We start from the raw sequence: 26,971 nt of genomic DNA, 5'->3' as shown, positions 1-26,971 counted from the left end.
CTCCCTTGGTTGATGACCTTTGAACCACAGGTCTCCATCTCACTTTTTATTTCACTGAGATAACTGATTTTCAAACTGTAAGCAAATATTATAATTTTTGTGATTTTAAAGTTGAGGACATTAGCCTATTAAAATACTCGAGTATGTTTTAAGAACATCCTTTTATGTTCTCTTAATGTGGTAGTTGCACCACCTGTGTCAGAGAGTAGATTACCTGAGCCAAGCCAAGGGAAGCTCCTCCAACAGTAATAGTGCTTCTATTTGAGAGGTGTCTGTTCTCCACTTGGTGTCCTCTTATACCAATGAGACAGATACCAGTGCGAGAAGTCGCATAGCTACATGGATTGCAATGACCATGTTACCCTCTGATAATGGTATAATTGCTAATTATATATGTATTCTGACACTTAGTGAAAAGGATCAGATGCTCATTCAAATGCTGCTGGTAATAACCAGTAATGGCACTGAAAGAGCTAGATTTTGAATTCAAATTATCAGCAATACTTTATGGTGTCACATCCAACATGAATTTGTTCATTAGCAAGATATTATTGATGTAATCACCACCACTCATTAATTTAACTGATTATTTGCCTTATGTACAGTTTTTATAATGAAATGCACCTTAGCTGTTTGAAAATGATTGATGTCAAATGTTCACTTCTAAAAATAAATGCTAATATCAATGGTAATGCACGGGTATGCTTTAAATTTCATGCGGAAATGATTTTTAATGAAATGCTCATGGAATTGAGGTAATTAACATAAACTGCAGAAATAATGGCACATTTTGACACGGTTTTAATGAAATTTAATGAAAAGGTTTACTCAGCTAGCTGTTTGTATAATCCAGCAGCAAACTTATGCTGCACGTTGCTAAATGTGCCACAGTTCCTGTGGGATCTTTACAGATTTCAAGGAAAATAAAACCTACGCTGTAAATATTTGCAGTAGAGGTCTATCAATACTGCTATAGTATAGGGTGAGGTCACAATTTGATTTTAGATATTTCAAAATTGCTTGTTGCAGAATATGAAGGGCACCATTGTGTACACCATTTTAAAACTTGATGTTTATCTCTCAACTTCAGATTTCACGATGTAGCCCAAAAATCACCATAATTAAAACACCTGATGATAAAAATATCAGAAAATTGAAGGAAAAAAGTAACTGTCGCTGGTCAAAAATTTAATGCTGTGGTTGAAAATGATAACCAACCTTCATAAATTTATTGAGGCATGCATGAACATGGTATTGTAGGTACTTCCTCAGTAAAGCTACTGGATGCTTAGTTCCTTGAATCAACCTCTCACTTTGAGAAGTGCACAATTTTACTTTTTCAAATAATTGGCCATTGATTATCTTCTGCTTTCTGCTGATAGCAAAGATAAAACATAAGAACATAAGAACATAAGAAATAGGAGCAGGAGTAGGCCATCTAGCCCTTCGAGCCTGCCCCGCCATTCAATAAGATCATGGCTGATCTGTTGTGGCTCAGTTCCACTTTCCCGCCCTCTCCCCATAACCCTTAATCCCCTCTCTTATCAAGAACCCATCAACCCGCTTCTTAAAAATATTTAGCGAGGCAGCCTCCACCACTTCAACGGGCAGAGAATTCCAGAGATTCACCACCCTTTGAGTGAAGAAGTTCCTCCTCAACTCCGTTCTAAACCGCCTCCCCTTTTATCTTGAGGCTGTGCCCCCTAGTCCTACTGTCTTTTTTGAGCGGGAAGAGTCTCTCCACCTCTATCCTATCCATCCCATTCATCATCTTATACGTCTCAATGAGATCTCCCCTCATTCTTCTACCCTCAGAGTTTACAGCATAGAAAGGATCCATTCAGCCTGTTTTGTCTCAGTGTTCGCCACGTTTTTAATTCAGTTTTACTGTTGGCCATTTTTAAGCCACTAATTGTCAGCTGACACTGTGGGACGATATTCTGAAGTATTGCTTCCAACTTCATTGGCACCTTGCATATGCTATTAAGAGGTGAGCAGATAGTGTGTCTTCCACGGTTCATCTTTTATCTTGCCTGGTGTTAGCCTGGGCTTGCCTATGTTGACCTTTATTCCATAATCACTGCTGCACTATTCAGCCTTTCTACCAACAGCTATAATCCATTCATGGTATTTGTTGCCCAGACTGTGCTATCAGCAAGTCTCATGACTTTCACAAGCTGACCTCCTAACCTTCCATCATCCTGTATCCATTTGTTCCCTCCTGCCCATTGCCTGCACATAATGTTGAAAAGCACAGGTAACTGGTAGCATCCTTATGTTCCCTGATCACTCCAAGTGTTGATTCTCCATCTCACTCTGACAGTTGCAGTTTGTCCCATATACAAGCCTTGATCGGCATCTCTCCCTCTCCAAGTGGCACTTACATTGTTTGCTATCTTCATTATCTTGGCCAGTTCACTCTTTCAAAGGCTACTTCAAAATCTCTGAAGTGAATGTTTTAAGCTCCTCTCATTTTCTCTAATGCCTCATATTCTACATATTCTGTGAAACCCAATTGATCCTTGCCAAGATATTGTCCAGCCTTTGCTCTTTGCTTGTTTGTAGGTAATCTGAGTAAAATCTCTGAAGCCCATGAAGTAAATTGATGGAACAAAATCTGCCACAGCATTGCTCACATTTGGTTTCTTTTCCGCAATTATGTTCGTGAAATCATCTGGCCATTCCTCTTTCAGGTGGACAGTTTCTATCAAATCAGCAATGTCATTTGCTGCCGGCATATTATTTTGAACTCCACTAAGTGCAACTTCTGTTTCACATCCAAGCAGTTTATAGCCCAGTCATCCAGCTTTCCTTACTTCCTTTCAAACCCAACTGACTTCTCCTTTTCAGAACACATTTCTTCAGCAATTCCTGTCTTTTTTGAGTTGTTCAATTAATAATTGTCCATCTTTATTTTTGATCTATGTTAATTCTCTTGCTTGTCTATTTAATGTATGAGCTTTGCCTCCAATTCAGTTCATCCAACCCCTCACCTGGCCCCTTCAACCAGCTTTCCCTAAACCTCCTGAGCTCATTTTCAATTTAGTCTGTGTTTTGCCCTCTTCTGTGTTCATGTTTCTCCATTCTGGTTGTTTATCCATTTCAGTCATCATTATTGATTACCCATGGTTCCTTTATCCTTTTCCCATTTACCGGAATTGTGGTTTGCTCAGCACTTTTCCTGATCACCTCCGAAAGCCTGCACCAGCTCTTATTTGTTCTCTTCTCTCTCGATATTTTTTGGAGAGACAGAACATTATTGGACTCATTACATCTTGATGCAACAGGGATAATGTAATAGCGGAAGGAATGCTCGTACTTTATTCTGGCACAGATATCGATTCAGACCAAACTTATTTCTATTGGAAGCTTCAATGACGATGTCTCGACAGAGAAACGTGAATTAGGAAGAGCTAAAAAGTGAAGGTAGGTTTAGGTTCAGAAAAGGCACTGATACAGTGAAAAATGAAACAATCTGGAAAAAGATAAATCGGTTTTGAGTGAACTAATGTAGGATAGAGAGACCATGTTTGTTTATTGGTGTCATAGGTAGGCTTACATTAACACTGCAATGAAGTTACTGTAAAAATCCCTTTTGTCGCCATGCACCGGCGCCTGTTCGGGTACACTGAGGGAGAATTCTGCATGGGCAATGCACCAAAGCAGCATGTCTTTTGGACTGTGGGAGGAAACCTGAGCAGCCGGAGGAAACCCATGCAATCATGGAGATTGTGAAGATTCGGCAGAAATAGTGACCCAATCGAGGAATCAAACCCAGGTCCCTGGCTGTGAGGCAGCAGTGCTAATCACTGTACCACCCTGTTTAAACAACTGGAAGACAAATTTAAGATCAATGTTGGCAAGTTCTTCAGATAGTGATCAATAAATGAATTGGAAGTCTGGGTTGAGTAGCAGACGTGAAAGTCTGGAAAAGAGAGAAAAAGAAATTGCAATAGGAGTAAGCATTAACTTTCTAAAACACTCAACTGAGATGGGCCTGAGAGCTTTCCTGATCAGAATCTTGTGAAAAACAAACAGCAAATGCAAAAACCTGAATGTTTCATTTTAACTTCTGACAGACTGGTTATGAGAGGGATACCGAGTCCGTGGCATTTTATGCAAAATAGAAACAGAAAATGCTGGTGTGATGTTTTATTTAATTCGGTCAGTAAGCTTGCTGCTTTCTTTGCACACACATTGAAGTATCCATGATGGTATTGAGATTGGCATTTTTTTCCTAAAGCCATAGCAGATGAAGATCACTTTTGTGCTGCTACATTGCGAGATTTCTGAAAGATATATGCAATCCTGTCCTTATATAGAATATATTAGAACTTTCAGGCAACAGATGAGAATAGGAAGTCTGCTTCCTGTTCACATTGGATTATGACTGAATTTATTCACCACAAAACCTGTATGGTGGGCTGTATAAACCAAAATATGTTCATATGCAGAAATTTCTCACTCTTCATTGGGGAGAGGCAGCAAATTCCCGGTGAGTGTTAACTTTGCTTTTATATTCCTCCGAGGATATTCTGGGCACGAGCTTCCTCTCACTGAGGCAAAATCAAAGTGATTTAGACAAGTTAAGTGAGTGACCAAATGCATGGCAGATGCCGTACAACAGGACTAAATCAGAAGTTGTACACTTCAATGTGAAAAACAGGAAAGCAGAGCATTATTTAAATATTATTGGGAAGTGTGGATATAAAAGTGAGATCTGGGTGTCCTTGTACACCAATCAGTACAAATGAAGAGGCAGATGCAGCAAACAATTATGAAGACAAATGGTATGTTGGCCTTTAGTGCAAGAGGATTTGAACTCAGAAGTAGAGATCCCTTAGTCCAGTTATATATAGTCCAGCCTTTGTGAGAGCACGCCTAGAGTATTGCATTCAATTTCAAGCTCCCTATTGAAGAAAGGATATACTTTCCATAGAGGGAATGCAGCGGAGGTTCACTAGGTTGATACTGGAGTTGGCAGGACCCAACCTGTGAGGAGAGATTGCTTCAGCTGGGCCTGTGTTCAGTAGAGTTTAGGAGGATTGGAGATCTGGCGGAAATATATAAAATTTTAACTGGACTGGACAGATTAGATGTGGGGAGGGTGTCTACCCTAGTTGGGGAATCCAGAACCAGGGAACACAGTCTCAGGACACAGGACAATTTCAGACTGAGATGAGGAAAAGGCAGGATTGTGGCACTTAGATTGAGTATCTGCCATGATCATGTTGAATGGCGGAGCAGGCTTGAAAGGCCAAATGGCCTACTCGTGTTCCTAGTTTCTATGTTTCTATCACGTGGCTGGAGGAAACTTTTTTCCAAAATGATTGTTCCGCAGGGCAACTAAATTGTCGTATATTAGTGAACCAATCAGAGAAGAGAACAGTCCTCTAAATAGAGATAGGTTTGAATTAATTAAGAACCTGTTCACTTCAGAAAGCATGATTCTTTTTAAGGACTGGTGTATGAAGAAGCTACACTAACTCAGTTCTCTGAATTCAGCAAATTCGTATGCAGAAGTGAGTACATTAAATGAAATAGCTAGTTATAAACAAAATAATTTGGAATCCCAACACATTTAAGATTCTGGCATGTCCATAATGAAGCATTTGACAATTTGACGTAGACTCCATTCTTGTCAATTATGTAGTTTGGCGATGTACCAATTTGTATGAGAGAATACAGGGGTAGGCTTTGGATAGGACCAAAGAAGTCATTTCTAGTCTTTTCATTATTTCGTGGAATGTGGGCATCATTAACTTGGCCAGCACTTGTTGCCTGAGCTGAGTGGTTTCATAGGACAGTTAAGAATCAGCCACGTTGTGTGCTTTGGAGCCACATGTAGGCCATTCTGGGTAACAGATTTCCTAAAGGGCACTAGTGAACCAGATGAGTTTCTACAGTTGATCATTTCGTGGTCACCGTTACTGAGACTGCCTTTTAATTCCAGATTTTATTAATTGAATTTTTAAATTCTACCAGCTTCCCAGGTGGGATTTGAACCATCTCTCCAAAGCCTGGGTCTCTGATTTACTAGACCAATGACATTGTCACTACCCTACCATCTCCCCATACAGTTAACTGTTCTTTCATGGCTACACACTAAAGCCTTGCCAGACAATTTCATTCAGCCAAGCGGATGAGAACTTTATGCAGCATATCCACCAACAAAGTAATATTTTGTATTGTTGAGTCTATCAGACGTGATGTGTAAACTTAAAATACCTTTGCTAAAGTCAAAGTTAACATATTACATAAACATGTCAATTTGCCATGAAAACGAAGACGGAAAAAGACCAGGCACATCCACTGGCTCCAGTTTTCAGAGGCTTCCCTGACTATCTAAAAGTATTTAACAGAACACAAGTTGGCAGATTTAACCACAGATTGGTTTGTTTCCCTCCAGGCAGCATTCATTGGTATATTGAAGGAAATATTAAGTGCTCTGTTTTGCGCTGTCTATTTTGGGATTGCATCCAGTTTAACAATCAAAAGATTTAATCTGGGTTTAGATCAAGTATAGAACTGCAGAGCAGCACATTTCAAAGCATGCCAAGGAAGTAAGACCAGGAAGCACAAATGAAAATGAGTGAAAAGTAAATATGAACAGGTACCTGGGTAAAAAATTCTTTATTCAAAGTGGTGTAGGTCTTTGGAATACACAAAGCTTGGCAAATGATTGCATAATTCCTTGGTCTAAACTCAAAGACAGTAATTGACGCTACTCTCTCGAAGCTAATGTGGGAAAATGTAACTGCTGTATTTAAAATGACACCAGCCTTCAGTAAGACTTCAATTAAAAGTTAGAAATTAATTTCAGTGATCTTTTTGATTTTGCAATTCCTGTTTGTTTGGAATGAGCGGCAGTGTAAATGACAGAATTCATCAGATATCAAAAAAGATATACTAAACCAATTTTACGTTCTAGACTATGGACCTAAATAACTAGGTGAGCTCAATGACTCTAGTTCCTATTTTCCAGTGCTGTTCAACTTTGTCGTAGGTTACCAAAATACTGAACTCTGGAAGGAAGGACAATAAATTTGAAACATTGACCCAAATCTTCCTGTTTCCAACTCACAGAAGACCAGGCATACAGCTGACAATATGTCAGTACACTGTGCAAATCCTGATGTGCGCATCTAAATGGGAATTGCCTGGGAAGTTTAAACTTGCAGTGGGTGATTATCATGGATCCTCCATGAATGTCTTCAACTCTGAGGTGGAGTCAAAGACTTGAGGGAAATCTGCAATACTTACAATACTTACAATAGTTAACCAAGAAATGCTGGGAAGATTAAATTCTGGTCTAATACTTGGACAACTCTACAACCAACCTTCCACAACCACCACTCCTGACCCAACTACCTCCTCACCTACTTACCCACCCCATGCACTTTGCATGTTAAGTGTACATCTGATTTGTTGTTTGAAATTCATCAAGACCTGATTGAAAGTAAATGTTCATGAGCAATATGGAGAAGACGATTAGAACCATGGTGAGCAAATCTACGAAGAGTGAAAGAGCAGCATTCCGCCAGAGCCCAGGCTTAAGCAGTTTCTGCACTAAGAATGTTTGTATGGTAAAAAATTGTTTACTGTGGTATTTTAGTATCAAACTAACGTAGAATAGTTTCCTGTTTCACACTTAATTTTACTTTAGGTGTATTCATAAAGGAACAATTGTGGCAGTAGGGTTATGTGACTGGAACACAGTAACATTTAATGAGCAATAAAATTGAGATGTCCATTGCTAATTTTAGCTCAGCTTGTTTTTTGTGCTCTGCATTTTTGGAGGTTATCATATTTCAGTATTACTAAAAGCAGACACTGCCTTCACAATTTAATGACTACAGATGTAAGGTTGGAAATCAGGTAGATGTGCAAAAGTAGTCCACCCTAGCGAACATTTGACATTAATAGTTAAACCATGATATGATGACTACTTATTGAACTTAAGACCTTTGGTGATTTTTTTTTTCAGTTGAAAACTGAAGTATTTGTCAGTGTATTTGATAAAGGGAGCAGCTGATTTTACAGCTAAGATGATGGTTTCTTTAATAGCTTGTAATTTATACCGATCAATAACTTCTCATTGAATCTGCAGTTAGAGATATTTGTGCATTCTGTCAAGTGATGTTTTGATTCTGAATCTGATTGTTCTAAACGTCATACTTGGAGATAAAAGGGGGCATTTGACTTGTTAACTGGCAAAAAAAATCAGATGATAGCAAGCCAGTAGCCCAGTTATTTTCCCCCTCAACAACTTCCCCCGCCCCCAATCAAACTCATAAGGTGCAAATTGGGCGAAAGTTAGCATTACCTCCTGAGTTTAGCAAACAGTTTTCGCACTTCCCTTGTCTATTATAGGAAAATAAACTGAAGCCTTCAGAATCAAATACACCAATTTGGTGTTGTGGTATTACAGAAAAGTTCATGATATATTAAAACCCAAGCTGAACTTCTGGCCCCATTTCCTCTGCATTATAGAGTGACAAAATCTGCCTAAATACAATTGATGAAGCGAAGCTCATCATGTTTCCGTCTCCTCCAGATGGGCTATTCCAATAACCTATTGAACAGGCTCCTATATATTGTTGAACTTGTCCAAGTTCATCGTTTCAAGCAAATAATTTGAAATGGGATTGTATCTTCTCCCCATATCTTTTTATATATTTTACCATTACTATTTTACCACTATGGTCAGAGGGGGGATGGGAACCTGAATTGTAGCTCCAATGTACGGGAGGATGAGAATAGGGAGGTCATGGGTAAGATTTCTAGGTCACAGCAGTGTATTGGCAGGCGGGAGGGTGGTTTGAAGTGTGTATACTTTAATGCGAGGAGCATACGCAATAAGTTGGATGAACTTGCAGTTTGGATTGGTGCCTGGGACTTCAATGTTGTGGCCATTTCAGAGACATGGATAAAGCAGGGACAGGAATGGTTGTTGCAGGTTCTGGGGTTCAGATGTTTCAGTCAGTGCAGAGAAGGTGGTAGAAGAGAGGGAGGAATGGCATTGTTAGTCAAGGATAGTATCATGGTGGCAGAAAGGACGTTTGATGTGGACCTGTCTATTGAGGTCGCATGGGCTGAGATTAGAAACAGGAAAGGAGAGATCACACTGTTGGGAGTTTTTTATAGGCCTCCAAAAAGTTCCAGAGATGTAGAGGAAAGGATAGCAAAGATGATCCTGGATAGGTGCGAAAGTAACAGGGTAGTTGTTATGGGGGACTTTAACTTTACAAATATTGATTGGAAAAGCTATAGTTCAAGCACGTTAGAGGGGTCAGTTTTTGTCCAGTGTGTGCAGGAAGGTTTCATGACACAGTATGTAGATAGGCCAACAAGAGGTGAGGCTACATTGGATTTGGTACTGGGTAATGAACCAGACCAGGTGTTAGACTTGGAGGTAGGTGAGCACTTTGGTGATAGTGACCACAGTTCGGTTACGTTTACCTTAGTGATGGAAAGGGATAGGCATATACCGAAGGGCAGAAGTAATAGCTGGGGGAAAGGTAATTATGAGGCTATTAGGCAAGATTTAGGATACATAGGGTGGAGTAGGAAATTGCAGGGGCTGGGAACATCTGAAATGTGGAGCTTATTCAAGGAGCAGCTACTGCGAGTCCTTGATAAATGTGTACCTATCAGGCAGGGAGGAAGTGGTCGAGCGAGGGAACCGTGGTGTACTAAGGAAATTGAATCTCTGGTGAAGAGGAAGAAGGAGGCTTATTCAAAGATGAGACATGAAGGCTCAGTTAGGGCACTGGAGAGTTATAAATTAGCCAGGAAGGAGCTAAAGAGAGAGTTAAGAAGAGCTAGAAGAGGACATGAGAAGACTTTGGTGGATAGGATCAAGGAAAATCCTAAAGCTTTCTACAGGTATGTCAAGAATAAAAGATTGGTTAGGGCAAGATTAGGGCCAGTCAGAGACAGCAGTGGGAAGTTGTGCGTGGAGCCTGAAGAGATAGGCACTGAATGAGTATTTTTCGTCAGTATTCACGCAGGAAAATGTCAGTATAGTCGAGGAGAATACTGCGATACCAGGTAGACTAGACGGGATTGAGGTATGTAAGGAGGAGGTGTTGGCAATTCTTGAGAGTATGAAAATAGATAAGTCCCCTGGGCCAGATGGGATTTACCCTAGGATTCTCTGGGAGGCTAGGGAGGAGATTGCAGAGCCTTTGGCTTTGATCTTCATGTCGTCATTGGCTTCAGGTATAGTGCCGAAAGACTGGAGGATAGCAAATGTTGTCCCCTTGTTCAAGAAGGGGAGTAGAGACCATCCTGGGAATTATAGACCAGTGAACCTTCCTTCTGTTGTGGACAAAGTTTTGGAAAGAATTATAAGGGATAGGATTTATAATCATCTAGAGGGAAATAAATTGATTAGGGATAGTCAACACGGTTTTGTGAAGGGTAGGTCGTGCCTCACAAACCTTATTGAGTTTTTTGAAAAGGCGACCAAAGAGGTGGATAAGGGTAAGGCAGTTGATGTGGTGTATATAGATTTTAGCAAAGCGGTTGATAAGGTTCCCCATGGTAGGCTATTGCAGAAAATGCAGATGCATGGGATTGAGGGTGATTTAGCAGTTTGGATCAGGAATTGGCTAGCTGACAGAAGACAAAGGGTGGCGGTTGATGGGAAATATTCAACCTGGAGTTCAGTTACAAGTGTACCTCAAGGATCTGTTTTGGGGCCACTGCTGTTATCGTTTTTATAAATGACCTAGATGAGGGTGTAGAAGGATGGGTTAGTAAATTTGCTGACGACACCAAAGTTGGAGGAGTTGTAGACAGTGAGGATGGATGTTACAGTTTGTAGAGGGGCATAGATAAGCTGCAGAGCTGGGCCGAGAGGTGGCAGATGGAGTTTAATATGGAAAAGTGTGAGGTGATTCACTTTGGTAAGAGTAACAGGAGTACAGAATATAGGGCTAATGGAAGAACTCTTAGTAGTGTTGTCAAGCAGAGAGATCTCGGGGTACATGTGCATAGCTCCCTGAAAGTTGGCACCCAGGTTGATAAGGTTGTTAGCTTTTATTGGTAGAGGGATTGAATTTCAGAGCCGTGAGGCCATGTTACAACTGTACAAAACTCTGGTGCATCCGCACTTGGAGTATAGTGTACAGTTCTGGTCGCCGCATTGTAAGAAAGATGTGGAGGCATTGGAAAGGGTGCAGAGGAGGTTTACCAGGATGTTGCCTGGTATGGTGGGAAGGTCTTATGAGGAAAGGCTGAGGGACTTAAGGTTATTTTCATTACAGAGAAGAAGGTTACAAGGTGACCTGATTGAGGCATACAAGATGATCAAAGGATTGGATAGGGTGGACAGTGAGAGCCTTTTACCTCGGATGGTGATGGCAAACACAAGGGGACATAGCTTTAAATTAAGGGGTGGTAATTATAGGACGGATGTCAGAGGTAGGTTCTTTACTAAGAGGGTAGTAAGGGTGTGGAATGCCCTGCCTGCAGCAGTTGTGGCCTCACCAACTTTAAGGGCATTCAAATAGTCAGTGGATAGGCATACGGATAACATTGGAATAGTTTAGGTTAGAGGGTCATTAGATTGGTTCCACTGGTCAGCGCAACATCGAGGGCTGAAGGGCCTGTACTGTGCTGTAATGTTCTATGTTATTGTTACTTAATTATATTTCACAACTTTACAAGACAACACTTACACTGGGCGGGCTCTGAATATTTCAAATGGACGTTCAAGTTGGGGTCCAACTTCAGTGTAACTAGGTGGATACAAAGTCTCTGCAATATGTAAATGTGTGCAACAGTGGAGATTAAGGGAACTACATGGATTCAGTACAGTGGTTTTGGTTGTTGAGAACCATTGCACTTCAAGTATTGTTGCCCTGACGTGCGTTGGTGCTGAAAGCTTTGGAGGAAAACTGAGGGTTTGATTGAAGCAGCACTTTTAATGTCTTATTTATGCAGTACCAGACAGTTGTGCTGTTGGTATCAGCACAGTAACATTCATGGAGTTGGCAGTATAATAATACAATATGGGCTGTTTATGCTCAGGAGTTCTCCTGGAAACCACTTTGATGCTTCATAAACTCATGCTACTTAAACCTATTGACAATCCGTAGAGAATCTGCACTTTGCATTTGTTGGCTGCCATCACTCCCAGCCAAAATGGAGAATTTGGCCCTCAGTCAAATCTGCATTCACCACAGCGGGACTGGAGAATCCCAGCCGCAGGTGAGGCCGGAGAATTCCAGCCATAGTTGGTGAATTTAACATGCCTCCTGAGGTGAAAGAACAGTATATTAATCCACTGCAGTAGCACGTTGCAGTAAAGCTTAAAATTTATTTATTAATGTTACAAGTACGCTTACATTAACACTGCAATGAAGCTACTGTGAAAATCCCCTAGTTGCCACACTCTGGTGCCTGTTCAGTTACACTAAGGGAGAATTTAGCTTCTAACCAGCGCATCTTTTGGATTATGGGAGGAAACCAGGGCACCCAGAGCAAACATGGGGAGAATGTACAGACTGCACGCAGAAAGTGACCCAAGCTGGGAATTGAACCTGGATCCCTGGCAGTGAGAGACAGCAATACTAACCACTGTGAATGACGGGTAGCATGGTGACACAATGGTTAGCACTGCTGCCTAACAATGCCAGGGATTCGGCTTCAATTCTGGCCTCGGGCCACTGTCTGTGTGGAGTTCGTGGCTTTCCTTTGAGTGGTCTGATTTCCTTCCACAGTCCAAAGATGTGCGGGTTAGGTTGTTTGGCCATGCTAAATTGCCCCTTAGTATTGTTGGGGGATTAGCAGAGTTAATGTGTGGATTACGGGGATGGTGCCTGGGTGGGATTATTGTCGGTGCAGGCCTGATGAGCTGAATGGTCTCCTTCCAAAATGTAGGGATTCTATTCTATTCCATTCTATGAATTAATCTGGCATTGTCCATGTTCATAATTATTGAATATGTGCCCTGTTCAAATACGTGTTTTGTCACATGTTTTGAGCCATAATGATGTGCAATTTTATTTTTGGAAACAGGAATCTCCCCAGGATAGTGCAATCACCAGGGACATCAATCGAACTTTCCCAGCACATGATTATTTTAAGGACACTGGTGGAGATGGTCAGGATTCATTGTACAAGATATGCAAGGTAACATTTTGTCAGTATTTTAGTGCTATTTTTGATACATGTTTAAATTAGTTCTGTTGCAAAAACTAGTCATTTCCTTGCACCTATTTATTTTCACAGAGTAGATTTTATAATGTCAGTTGGAATATCAAGGAGAAAGTCTGGAATAATCTTGTATTATCAGGGCAGAATTTACTGATTTTCTTTGTGTCTAACTGTCGACTCGTGCAGGAAAAGTGAAGGATCCTTCGTTGCTGACTGCCAACTTTTCCTGCCATGTTTTTAGACACTGGGGTGGCACAGTAGCAGAGTGGTTAGCACTGCTGCTTCTCAGCTCCAGGGACCTGAGTTTGATTGCCGGCTCGGGTCACTGTCTGTGTGGAGTTTGCACATTCTCCTCGTATCTGCGTGGGTCTCCTCCGGTTTCCTCCCACAGTCCAAATATGTGTGGGTTAGGTTGATTGGCCATGCTAAAATTATGTCCTTAGTGTCACTTAGGTTAGAGGGATTAGTGGGTAAATGTGTAAGGATATGGGGTAGGGCCTGGGTGGGATTGTGGTCGGTGCAGACTCGATGGGCCAAAGGGCCTCTTTCTGCACTGTAGGGTTCTATGATTCTACTGTCAAAAAAAAATCCAAGGAGCAGGTCCCACGACAACAAGCTGGCACAGCACACCCACCAGCAAATTCAGCTTTTAAAAGATTGAGGTGCCTTTAACAAAGGGCATTCCAGTTTAAAAAAAAAATCAAGGAAACTCTTTTCTCTGGGTTCAATTCCAGCGCTGAGTAACTGTGTGGAGTTTGCACATTCTCCCCATGTCTGCATGGGTTTCCTCTGAGTGCTCCAATTACCTCCCACAGTCCAAAGATATGCTGGTTAGATGTCCATGCTCAAGTTCCCATTTCGTGTCGGGGAGAATTAGCAGGGTGAATACATGGGTTAAGTGGATAGGGCCTGGGTAGGATTGTTGTCGATGCAGGCTCAATTGGCCGAATGGCTTTTTTCTGCACTGTAGGGATTCTGTGATTCCAAAGGGGAATTTTGTTCTTTTTCTGACTCAAGCATAGTGCAAGCACATCAGCATTACTCATTGCAATCCCAACTGCAATGATCAAGTTATGCAGTCATACCATTACGATTTAGGTAAAAGGGGGTACCAAGAGACGTTTCTGTTTCTTGTTGAAGAAGAATGGATGTGCAGTCTTTTTCCGAGTTGCTTAGAGCTATTTTATCTGTAGCGACATTCTGTTCAAACATAAATTGTCAAAAATCATTAAGAAAATGCGCTAAATTGACTGGAACCAATTAACAGTAAGTATAGTAATCTACCAGCTAAAGAGTTCAAAGCCAGTCTTATTTACCTAACAAGGTCGTGGATACATTTGCGTTTTATGGAGAGGTTACTACAGTTTTTTTCAGAAACAAATGGTTCTAAATAATTTAATGAAGCACATTCATTACTAAAAGTAAACACTTAATTGCCAGTACTCAATTTTAGAAATATTCTTCTACGCTCCAAAGATATGCAGGTAAGGTGGATTGACCATGTTAAAATTTCTTGTTAGTTTCAGGGCTGGCAGGGTAAATGCATGGGGTTACTGGGGTAGGGCCTGGGTGGGATTGTTGTCGGTGTAGGCTCGCTGGGCTGAATGGCCTCCTCCTGCAGTGGAAGGATTCTATTCTGTGATTCTACTTTCATTACTTTAGCGATTGTTCAAAAAATAAACACACATAATTTTGCAGCCAAAGTAGCTGACTAGGATATAAAGGAATGAAAATGAACAAGATGAGTAGATATGACACAAAATGCAATTAAAGTCAATTGGGAAATGTAATCAGTTACTAAATTGAATTTGATTCCTTAGAGACCCATGAACGAAATACTATTGAAATCAATAGCCAGGATAGAAATGTGAAATTTCAAGTCATCTTCTATGACATAAAAATCAATATATTGGAACCAATTTTCTTTACACTAAAATATCTGCTAAAATTCTTATTTACAATCATATTAATTTAAGCACCACTCTTGCCTTGGAACTCCCTCCCCACATTCTCAGCTTTATTTTCCTACTTTAAGACACTGCTTAAAATTACCGTCCGACCTTTGGTCACCTGAGCTAATGTCTCTCCAAGGCTCGGTGTGATGCTTCATTTTATAATGTTTTTGTGTAGCACTTAGGACCTTTCAAGCACTATTGATATAAGTTACTGTTGTCTTTGAGAAGTTCTTGGGAACTAGAAAATAACTTTACATTCAAGTTAACATTGCTGTACAGCAAACTGGTCTCTCAGATTGGGTTGCAGGTTCCTGATGGAATCTGATGATTCAGCTAAAACTGGAGTATTACCAATGTTTGTGGTTTGTCTCACAGGAAATAGTAGTTGGTGCAAGATTGCTGGCTCAGCATATATGGTGATAGCTTCACTGGGTTCATTTTAGTTTTGTAGTTGGTAGCTGTAAACATCAATGTGATGATGTAGCATATAGATTATTAAACCAGCCCCAGCAGGAAGTGTGGTGAGGTGCTACTTTGACAAAAGAGCACTGTACCTGGTTGCGCTGTTAATTTGGTGCAGGATCTTTACCCAGAGCAATTTTTTTTTATTGATGTGACACTGTTAGATGAAAGATGTTGAAATGTACTGAATTTCTGTATTATGAGGGTAACCTAACTTTAAAGTCTATTCTCCAATTATGGGCAAGTCCATGTTAATTCTCCATCTCTTGAAAAGAGATGGTGGGCCTTCTTCAAGTGGTTGCTCATGTAGGTGAGTGTCCAGTTATCGATATTGTTGCTCACGACAAAATGGAAAGCTGGGATGTGGTATCTCTGAAAATGTGTTCTAATAACTGCCCTTTTGAAATATCTAATTGAATTTGTGTAGAATGGCAAAATAAATTATTTTCTTTTTCTGCTTAAAAAGCCTGGGTAATCGATGCTGCATTACATGGAGTAAAATTAATTTAATCCTTTTTTAGTAAGAGAAAATGTAAAGAATCACTGGACATCCAATTTTCATTATTTCTCAATTAAATTAAAATGTTTGACCCAAGAATTTTATTAATTTAAAATGTTTTCCTTGGGGAAGAACAAGCAAAAACTACATTCATTCCACAGCATAGCTGTAATTTACCCAATCAACATTAACTCTCAAAGAAAGGCTCTTCCTTTACAGTCTTCACAAAGGCAAACACGCTTGAGTGTCTGTATGATCTTGCATCCAGTATTAAGCATCTTTGATCAGATACCTTTCCTAATTCAAGTCAAAAAGGGACTTTTCGTGAATGGCGGAAGAAATCACAGCTAAGAATCTGTTAAGCTGGTCTGCTAGAACTTCTCCACTAGGCTAAGTTATTTAAGTGTCATGCAGAGATAGTTATGCATTCTTTGGGTCATTGGCAAAGCGATATTTGCATTTGTCAGTGTGTTCAAATATACAGACACTGGCAGAGCCCCAGAGACGAATGTACAAAGGATTAGATCAAAATCATGTTGTCTCATTTCTTTCCCTCCAGTGAAAGCCACTGCAGTTCTCTGAGCTTTGATTTCGCAGTTTAGCTCAAGAATCACTGTTTTCTTTCTCCCCAGACTTAGTTTAGTGGAGGTTTATAACATATAGGATTCAAATTGGACTTATGATAGCTGAAACAGTTATACATCTGATGCTTCATAAGAGTCAGAAATTGATCTGTGCCATGTAAGTCAGCCTCCTGACAGTTAACTGGCTGACTTTGGAGATAGTAATTTGACTTGTCAAAAGTGAGTTTTTGTAATATGCATCTCACTAAACAGTGGACAACAGGTATTAAGAAGCAGACAAAAATATATTAGAAAATCAATGTGAGGGGACTAAACTGTAGAACAGTCTACATTAATTACTATTAATGTGCAAAGAAACTTAAAAATACAATGGAGATTTAGAAGCAATTTTGTTTAATGTGATTTAGTAGTATTGAGTTAGCATGACAGTAAGGGAGGTAGCTATATGTCTGAATAACTTTGATTACTATAATGGTGTTTGTTACTGCCTGTCTAATTTTTTTTTGAAAATTGGCTTTCGCAGAGACACTGCTATTTCATAATCATATTTAACTATTAAAGTGGATACACATCACCCATTTTAGGACAACACAAGAAATCAGTGCAGAAATGGACCAAATGTGGACTATAAATGAGCCTCCTCTGCCATTCAGTACCATCCTGGGTGACGTTGAATTTTGGCTGCACTTCTGCTCTCCATATCCCTGTTCCCTAATGGACCAAAAAAACTGCACAGTATTCTCGATGTGGTCCCATCGAAGCTCTGTGCAGTTGAAGCAAGATGAGTTATTCTTGTACTCTAATCCCCATGCCAGTTCCCGGCTTGGGTCACTGTCTGTGTGGAGTCTACATGTTCTCCATGTGGGTTTCTTCCCACAGTCCGAAAGACATGTTGATTAGGTGCATTGGTAGTGCTAAATTTTCCCCCAATGTACCCAAACTTGTTCTGGAGTGTGGTGACTTGGGAATTTTCATAATAACTTCATTGCAGTGTTAATGTAAGCCTACTTCTGACACCAATAAATCAACATAAAAGAAGTTACACTCCCAGTCAAAAAAATGCCCCGTTTAACCCTACTCTCTGCTTCCTTTCTGTTAAACTGTCCTGTATCCATGCTAATATATCAACTCCATGATATAACTTTGTGTACTCTGTTTTGATATTTAAGTTTCTTTTTCTTAAACTATGTAAGCTAAGCGTAAAGACAAAGCTACACATGTTAAGTATTAGTTAATTTTGCTACAGCATACCATTTATAATGGCGTTTCCTTGCACTTGACACCAGAAAATTAATTTTGTTCTGTGTGAATCTTATATCATTAAATGTCACAGAATACTCAAAAGATGAATTGTATTTTTATCCAGGCCTATTCAGTTTATGATGAAGAGATTGGTTATTGTCAAGGCCAGTCCTTCCTTGCTGCTGTACTTCTTTTGCATGTGAGTATGCATTATTTTGTAGGTCTAGCAGTTACTGTACTTGAGAGCTGTTTTTGAAGTTTGAGAATGTCCCCAGAAAGGAGGGGGTGCACCATTCCCGGAGATACTGCAATACCAGGCCAATGCACAGAGTGGACGGAGCAAGCCCCTACCGTACTTGAAATATTCAGTGTTTTTATGATAGCTTGAAATGGTTCAGTGTTATGTGCCACCTTATGGAAATATTTTGTATTGCATGCAAGTTTCCCAGTAAAATTGTTTTGAAGGCTGCTAAGCATTTCTTAATATAGAATATTACAAAACATTCTTAATATTCTTTGTGCAGTGCTGTAATAAAGAAAAGTTCAGTTGAAATGAGGATGGTGGCTTAAGCATTTTGAATTTGTTAAAAATAGTCAGTTTAAATGGCTCAAAATTTAAAGCAGAGTTTGCTGAGCATTTATTTTAAAATGTCCAAGTTTTGCATGTTGTAAAGAAAGTTATTTCCTTAGACAAGTCATTCTTAGCTAGCCAACCTTATTTGCCAGTTGCACAGCACAAGGGTGTAATTCTGTTCAACAGAAAATGAATGTGTTTATTCTGGAATTCTAAGGTTTATAGAAGTACTTGTTTTCAAAGATTAGTTTAAGAAAGGATTTTTATCACTGTTTTTAAAGATGATAGTGCAGCACAAAGAGCTGGAGCAGATCAGAAGCTAGGAATACTGCGGCAGGTAACTCACCTCCTGACTCCCCAGAGCCTGTCCACCATCTACAAAGCACACACCAAGAGTGTGATGGAATACTTCCCACTTGCCTGGATGGGTGCAGCTCCAACAACACTCAAGAAGCTTGACACCATCTAGAACAAAGCAGCCTTCTTGAATCCCACCACATCCATTCCCTCCGCTACTGACATTCAGTAGCAGCAGTGTGCACAATCTACAAGATGCACTGCAGCAATTCACCAAATATCCTTAGCATCTTGCAAAGCCACGATCACTTCCTTCTAGAAGGAAAGGGGCAGCAGGTACATGGGAACACCACCACCTGCAAGTCCCCTCCAAGTCACTCACCATCTTGACTTGGAAATCTGTTGCCATTCCTTCTGCCAAAATCCTGTAATTCCCTCCCTAACAGCATTGTGGGTCAACCCATAGCATTTAGACTGCAGTGATTCAAGAAGGCAGCTCACCACCACCTTATCAAGGGCAACTAGGGGTGGGCAATAAATGCTGAGCAACCAGTGACACCCATGTCCCATGAATGAATAAAAAAAAGTATCTTCTTTGTATTAAATGGAAGATGCAACTTGACCATTGCTGCAGAACTCCTTTGTCCACTTCAGGAGTTTGTTGGTAGCAGGTTACTTATTGAACATTTACGTGAAATTTAAACTTCCAATGATTTGTGCATGTCTAACAGATAGATGTGCAAATGTATTACAGAAGATGCTATCGTATTCAACAGCAAGGTAGCTAAGACCCGAAGAGTAGAAATAACTTGCCATTAAATTTAGAAAACTGTGCTAAGAAGTTATAGAAAGTTGAGTTATTCAAACATTTGTGTTGCCTAATACTACCTTTATGTACCTGCTTCAGATATAATAGAGAATAAGAAGTATTTTGTGATTTCAAAGCAAAATTAATGGAAAAGTTTAGATAGAAATGCTAACAGCAAAAATATAGCTTGAATGCGTGTGTAATAAGTCCCCATTTAAAACTGCCCTGTTCAACCTTGTTTTGCTCTAAGTCAGTCGTTAACGGGTCAGTTTAGGATGGTGAGATTTATTTTAAAGTCATTTCCCATCAGTCCAACATAGGGCCATGTGACCTTGTCTTGGAGCAGCCTCCCGACTCCCTGATCCTTTCTATTTCCCCCAATCCTTCGACTTGTAGCTTCTGGTGCCTCCTGGCTCATCCACTCGCCAATCCTTGCACTCGCAACTTGCCTCCTCCCCAACTTGCCTGCTCATGACATCTTTCTCCTGAATCTGCTTTCCCATTCAAGATTCAGATCTGATCTGAAACAGATCACCATAGTTGTGAAAGTGTAGGACCCGATGGTGCAGAAATTTGGAACTGGGGCAGTTACAAAAGTTTTTTTTAATGCTCCCACTCGACACTTCCCTCTCCCGAATCTTTGCTGTGAGAGGGCTCTCAAGATGAGAAGCAGAAGAAGCAGCTTCTGGAGGAATCATGTGGACTCAAAACATTAACTCAGTTTCTCACTCCATAAATGCTGCCAGACCTGCTGAGAATTTCCAGCACTTTGTTTTTATTTCAATAATAAGAGCCCCAGCACTGCACTTCTGCGCCAATCACCAGATTGAATCTGGACCTTGAATGAGAAGGCAGGTTCAGGAGGTTGAAGCAGTGACCAGGAGAGTCAGGGAGTGGGCGGTTCAGTGAGAGCGAGGATTGGCGAGAATGTGGGTTAGGAGGCAGGAACATCGAACATTACAGCGCAGAACAGGCCCTTCGGCCCACGATGTTGCGCCGACCAGTTTTTTTAAAAAAAAACACTGACCCACAAATCTAAACCAATCCCTTTTCGTCCATAAACCTATCCATAGATCTCTTAAACGCCCCCAAACTAGGCGCATTTACAACCGCAGCAGGCAGGGCATTCCAATCCCTCACCACCCTCTGGGTAAAGAACCTACCCCTGACATCCATCCTATAACTACCACCCCTTAATTTAAAGCCATGCCCCCTCATGCTAGCATTCGCCATCCGAGGAAAAAGGCTATCACTATCCACCCTATCTAAACCTCTAATCATCTTATATGTTTCAATAAGATCCCCTCTTAGCCTCCTCCTTTCCAGCGAAAACAACCCCAAATCCCTCAGTCTCTCCTCATATGACCTCCCCTCCATACCAGGCAACATCCTGGTAAACCTCCTCTGCACCCTCTCCAAAGCCTCAACGTCCTTCCTGTAATGTGGGGACCAGAACTGCACACAGTACTCCAAGTGCGGCCGCACCAGAGTTGTGTACAGTTGCAACATGACGCTGCGACTCCTAAATTCAATCCCCCTACCAATAAACGCCAAGACACCGTATGCCTTCTTAACTACCTTATCTACTTGATTCCCAACCTTCAGGGATCTATGTACACATACACCTAGATCCCTCTGCTCCTCCACACTATTCAAAGTCCTCCCGTTAGCCCTATACTGAACACATCTGTTACTCCTACCGAAATGAATTACCTCACACTTCTCCACATTAAACTCCATCCGCCACCTCGCGGCCCAGCTCTGCAACCTATCTAAGTCACCCTGCAAACTATGACACCCTTCCTCACAATCTACCACACCACCGACTTTGGTGTCATCAGCAAACTTACTAATCCACCCAACTATACCCTCATCCAGATCATTAATAAAAATTACAAACAGCAGTGGCCCCAAAACAGATCCCTGAGGCACACCGCTTGTAACCGAACTCCATGACGAATATTCACCATCAACCACCACCCTCTGTCTCCTATCTGCCAGCCAATTCCTGATCCAAGTACCTAGATTACCCCCAATCCTATACATCTGCATTTTCTGCAGAAGCCCACCATGGTGAACCTTATCAAACGCCTTACTAAAATCCATATATACCACGTCAACTGCCTTACCCCTATCCACCTCTTTGGTCACTTTCTCAAAGAACTCAATAAGGTTAGTAAGGCACGACCTACCTGCTACAAAACCATGCTGACTATCTCTAATCAATTCATTACTCTCCAGATAACTATAAATCCTATCCCTAATAATTCTTTCTAAAACCTTGCCCACAACAGAAGTTAGACTCACTGGTCTATAATTCCCGGGGAAGTCTCTGTTCCCCTTCTTAAACAATGGGACAACATTCGCTGTCCTCCAATCTTCCGGTACTATACCAGAGACCAACGATGACCTGAAGATCAGAGCCAGAGGCTCTGCAATCACCTCTCTAGCCTCCCAGAGAATCCTAGGGTAAATCCCATCCGGACCAGGGGACTTATCTATTTTCAAGCCCTCTAGAATATCCAGCACATCCCCGATTTCAACTGCAATACTTTGTATTTTACACCCCTGCACCCCAGTGTCCTCCACAACTACATTCATGTCCCCCTGCGTGAACACCAAAGAGAAATATTGGTTCAATGCCTCTCCAATCTCTTCCGGTTCCACACACAACTTCCCTCTACTGTCTATAACTGGCCCTAATCTTGCCCTAACCAACCTTCTGTTCTTGACATACCTATAGAACACCTTAGGATTCTCCTTAATCCTATCAGCCAAAGTCATCTCATGTCCTCTTTTAGCCCTTCTTAACTCCCTCTTCAACTCCCTCCTAGCCAATCTAAAGCTTTCTAATGCACTACGTGAGCCCTCAAGCCTCATCCGAACATAAGCCTCCTTTTTCTTCCTAACCAACGAATCAATTTTTTTAGTACACCACGGTTCCCTAGCCCTACCAAATCCTCCTTGCCTGACAGGGACATAACTATTACAGACCCGCAGTAGCTGTTCCTTGAAAAAACTCCACATTTCGGACGTTCCCAGTCCCTGTAATCTCATAGTCCAACCTATGCTTCCTAATTCTCTCCTAATAGCCTCATAATTACCCTTCCCCCAGCTAAAACTACTTACCCGAGGTTCATGCCTATCCCTATCCATCACTAAGGTGAACGTAACCGAATTGTGGTCACTATCACCAAAATGCACACCAACTTCCAAGTCTAGCACCTGGTCTGGCTCATTACCCAGCACCAAATCCAATATAGCCTCACCTCTAGTTGGCCTATCAACATACTGAGTCAAAAAACCTTCCTGCACACTTTGAACAAAAACTGACCCCTCTAACGAGCTAGAGCTATAGCAATTCCAATCAATATTAGTAAAGTTAAAATCCCCCATAACAATTACCCTATTACTTTCACTCCTAACCAGGATCGCCTCCGCAATCCTTTCCTCAACCTCTCTAGAACTTTTTGGAGGTCTATAAAAGACTCCCAGCAGGGTGACCTCTCCTCTCCTATTTCTAATCTCCGCCCATACTACCTCAACAGACAAGTCCTCATCAAACTTCCTCTCTGACACTGTAATACAGTCCTTGACCAATAATGCTACCCCACCCCCCCTTCTACCTCCTTCTCTACTCCGACTAAAGCATTTGTACCCCGGGACCGGCAACATCCATTCCTGACCCTGCTCTATCCATGTCTCTGAAATGGCCACAACATCAAAGTCCCAGGTACTGATCCACGCTGCAAGTTCATCCACTTTATTGCGAATACTCCTCGCATTAAAGTATACGCTTTTCAAACCCTGCTCCGCCCCACCCCCACAATGCTGTGCATTGCAGTCCCCAACTATGCCCCCCTCACTTTCACCCCCTCTACTCAGGATCCCACCCCCCCTCTGAATCAGTTTAAACCACCCCGCATAGCCTTCACAAATTTACCCCCCAGGATATTTGTTCCCCTCTGGTTCAGGTGTAAACCATCACTCTTATAGAGGTCCCACCTTGCCCAGAATGAGCCCCAATTGCTCAAGTACTTGAACCCCTCCCTCCTACACCATCCCCTCAGCCACAAGTTCAAACTTTCCCTCTCTCTATTCCTCTCTAAACTATCCCTTGGCACAGGCAAGAGTCCAGAGATAACCACTCTGTCTGATTTGGCCTTTAGTTTCCACCCCAACTCCATGAATCTCTGCTTAATATCCCCTTCCCTTAGCTTCCCTATGTCATGTGTCCCCACATGAATTATAACTTAGGGTTGATCTCCCTCTCCCCTAAGAGTCTTGAATATCCTCTCAGATACATCCCGGACCCCAGCCCCTGGTAGGCAACACACCAGCCCTGAGTCCCTACCATTACTACTGACTCTCCTATCCGTCCCCTTGACTGTGGAGTCCCCAATCACGAGACCCAATCTTTTGCATCCCCTAACCACCTGAGCTTTTTCAATAGGCTCACCCCCAGAGACCTGCTCCCTTTGGCTATCCCCAGTTGATTCCTCCTCAACTGAAGCCTCCAGGACCGAAAACCTATTTTGGAGGGGAACAGCCCCAGGGGATTTTCCCCCCACTTGCCTCTTTCCCCTCCTCTTGGCAGTGACCCAAGACTGATTTCTAGGAGTGACTATCTCCTTATAACTCCTATCTGTGTCCTCCTCTGCCTCCCGAATTATGCGGAGTTCCTCTAATTCCCCCTCCAGCTCCTTTACACGCTCCTCCAGAAGCTTCAATCTAACATACTTCTTACAAGTAAAATCCCCTGAAACACTACTGGAGTCCCTCACCACATACATCCCACAGGAGATGCAGCACACTGCCTGAACTGCCATCCCTGAAACAATTACCAGCAAAAAAAAACAAAAAAAACACTTTCCCACACTTATAATTTAGGTTAGAGGAGGTGGGAGGGTGGGATTCTCTACCAGTGTAGAGGATCGGGTATCCTCTCTGCGCTAATTTATAGGATTAGGGGCTCAAAAAAAAACTACAACTACCGGTAAGCGTCCTAGTGACGACTTCCGGTTTCTAACTAATTTAAAAAACGCCGAAAAACTCGCGACTTAAATTAGAAATAAACAGTTAAACAAAAAAAAACAGAAAAATTTACCTTTTATGCTGCCTCTTCACACGCCCAAAAAATCGCTGCCTCTGGATACTGCTCCTCAGGAACAATGAGGCCGGTTCACGGAGGTAAGTGCTTATAAACCCGAAAAAAAAACTACAACTACCGGTAAGCGTCCTAGTGACGACTTCCGGTTTCTAACTAATTTAAAAAAAACCGCTGAAAAACTCGCGACTTAAATTAGAAATAAACAATTAAAAAAAAAGAAAAATTTACCTTTTATGCTGCCTCTTCACACGCCCAAAAATCGCTGCCTCTGGATACTGCTCCTCAGGAACAATCAGGAGGGGCTGCAAGTCAGAACATTGGCAATAAGAGGCTGGGTTGGGAATGATAGCAGACCAGTGGGAGGAAAGGTCTTGAATGACCAAGAAGGTAAGAAAATGGGATGTGTGGCAAGTGATTGGGAGACTTGGGAAACAGAATGGGCAGCAAATGGGAGGTACTGTAAGAAAATTAATGTAATTCTTTTATATTTTTAAATTTTATTTTAAAAGATATTTCATTTCCCAATAAAGGAATTTAGCAATGTAAAGTATCCCAGCTTATGTGGGATAATTTTTTTTTCTGATGAAGATACTTATTATAGAATCTAACTATAGCTTTTATGTTGGTTTAATGTGAAATTGTGATTCATTTAATTTCAAGAATGCATCCACAGCTTTAAGTTGGGACTTGATGCATGCTCAATTGTCTGAACACTGAGAAAAGAGGTTTTAACCTTCAAAACATATATTTTTCCATGTTGATACATCTCGTACTTTGATACCATGTCAAACCTTGCCCATATTGACTCTTTGCTATTTCTTTTTTTCCTCAACCTGTCCACTAGAACATAAAATTCTCATTGCCTGACAGGGTGAATGAAATAGGTGGCATTTTCCCTAGCTACTGGCAGTGTGCTCTTAGCTGTCTGCTACCAGTTGCAACAAAAGGAGTCATGTGGAGAATCCCCATCTGAGTTTCTCTTCTTTGACTCCTTCACAAAAAGCACACAATCCTACTTCAATAGGCCTGCTGAATTGCCACTTCTGCGTCCCAGTCCCCCAGCTAAAATCAACCATTTACAGCACTGACCAAGAATTGAACTCTGTATCTGTGGCTGCATTCCATACAAAACAATGAATTTTACCAGATAAACCATCAGAGAACATTCTAATGTGATGTCCAATTTGGTTGTGCAGTATGTTTTAATGAACTTAATTCTTGGTACAATCAGAGATCTTTACCATCCTGACTGTGGTTAAGTTGACATATCAAGCAAGTAATCATATTTCAATTGAGCCTTTGTACTAGAGCTAAGTTTCTAAAATTTGATGAAAGATGAGAGTTTTTAAAGTAGTTCAAGAAGCAACTTGGCCCAATATAGAGGGAGGGGTTGGCAATAGGAAGCCATAGTTTTCTTGTATGTAGGAAAAAACTTTCATGTTTGTGATCATCTTTGTCACATTTTTTAAGCAATGCAAAGTATTTTGACAAAGAAATCTACGATAACTGACTTTTTTCCTAACAGTTTCAATTCATATCATTTCAGATGCCCGAAGAGCAAGCATTTAGTGTTCTGGTCAAGATCATGTTTGATTATGGACTCAGGGAACTTTTTAAACAAAATTTTGAAGACTTGCATTGCAAGTTCTATCAGCTGGAAAGACTGATGCAGGTAAAAATAAGATACTCTACCCTAAGTCACCATTATGGGAGGAAATGTACAGGTTGAACTATCGATGTTTAGTGGACTTGTTGGGAGAATCTGGATTATGCAATGTTTATTTTGTATTGGAAATGTATAATTTTTGACTTTGCGTCATCAGAATAAAGTCTGAGCAATGTGGTGCTAAATTTATTTGAACTGATGTGAGCTTTTAAAAGAGTCAAAGTTGGTAGATGTGGTTTTGTAGAGTAATGTTGGAAACAGTGTAAACCCATACCACTACCATGTTGGGAAACTACAGCATTCGCTTGCCCACAGAATTGCTCAGTGGGAAAGGAGAGGAAAATAGAAAAGTCTGTTCTGAGCGCTGAGGAATGATCGTCTCAGTCACAGCATAGGTAGGACCCAGAGCCAGGTCCCAAATCCACTGCAACCAGAACGGGGAGTGAACCATGTGCTGTTCACATCAGACTGATCAAACTGAGCCAGGCAGCTCCTAGGAGTCCGGGTTGCTGTAACAACATGCCGTTCTATGTGCATATTGTAGCCCAGAACTATGATCAGTGATGGTAGAGGCTCCAATTTTCTTTCTATCGCATGGCTGACCAGC

The 26,971-nt window shown here is 41.2% G+C and overlaps 1 protein-coding gene across 8 annotated transcripts in view; it reads left to right on the top strand.

Moving 5' to 3' along the window:
• The window catches only part of rabgap1 (RAB GTPase activating protein 1), a 199,773-nt gene that overhangs the window by 135,585 nt on the left and 37,217 nt on the right, over nucleotides 1-26,971 (top strand). For all 8 annotated transcript variants that reach the window (XM_080212509.1, XM_080212504.1, XM_080212506.1 and 5 more), the window contains 3 exons: nucleotides 13,030-13,143; nucleotides 18,034-18,108; nucleotides 26,245-26,370. In XM_080212509.1, the coding sequence (XP_080068635.1) occupies nucleotides 13,030-13,143; nucleotides 18,034-18,108; nucleotides 26,245-26,370 (315 nt within the window). The remainder of the gene's footprint in view (nucleotides 1-13,029; nucleotides 13,144-18,033; nucleotides 18,109-26,244; nucleotides 26,371-26,971) is intronic.

The sequence above is a fragment of the Carcharhinus amblyrhynchos genome, chromosome 25 (assembly GCF_965287045.1).
Source record: "Carcharhinus amblyrhynchos chromosome 25, sCarAmb.v2.hapA, whole genome shotgun sequence".
Taxonomy (NCBI): domain Eukaryota; kingdom Metazoa; phylum Chordata; class Chondrichthyes; order Carcharhiniformes; family Carcharhinidae; genus Carcharhinus; species Carcharhinus amblyrhynchos.
The sequence above is the reverse complement of the archived record's forward strand: the minus strand, read 5'-3'. Positions and strand labels throughout refer to the sequence as shown.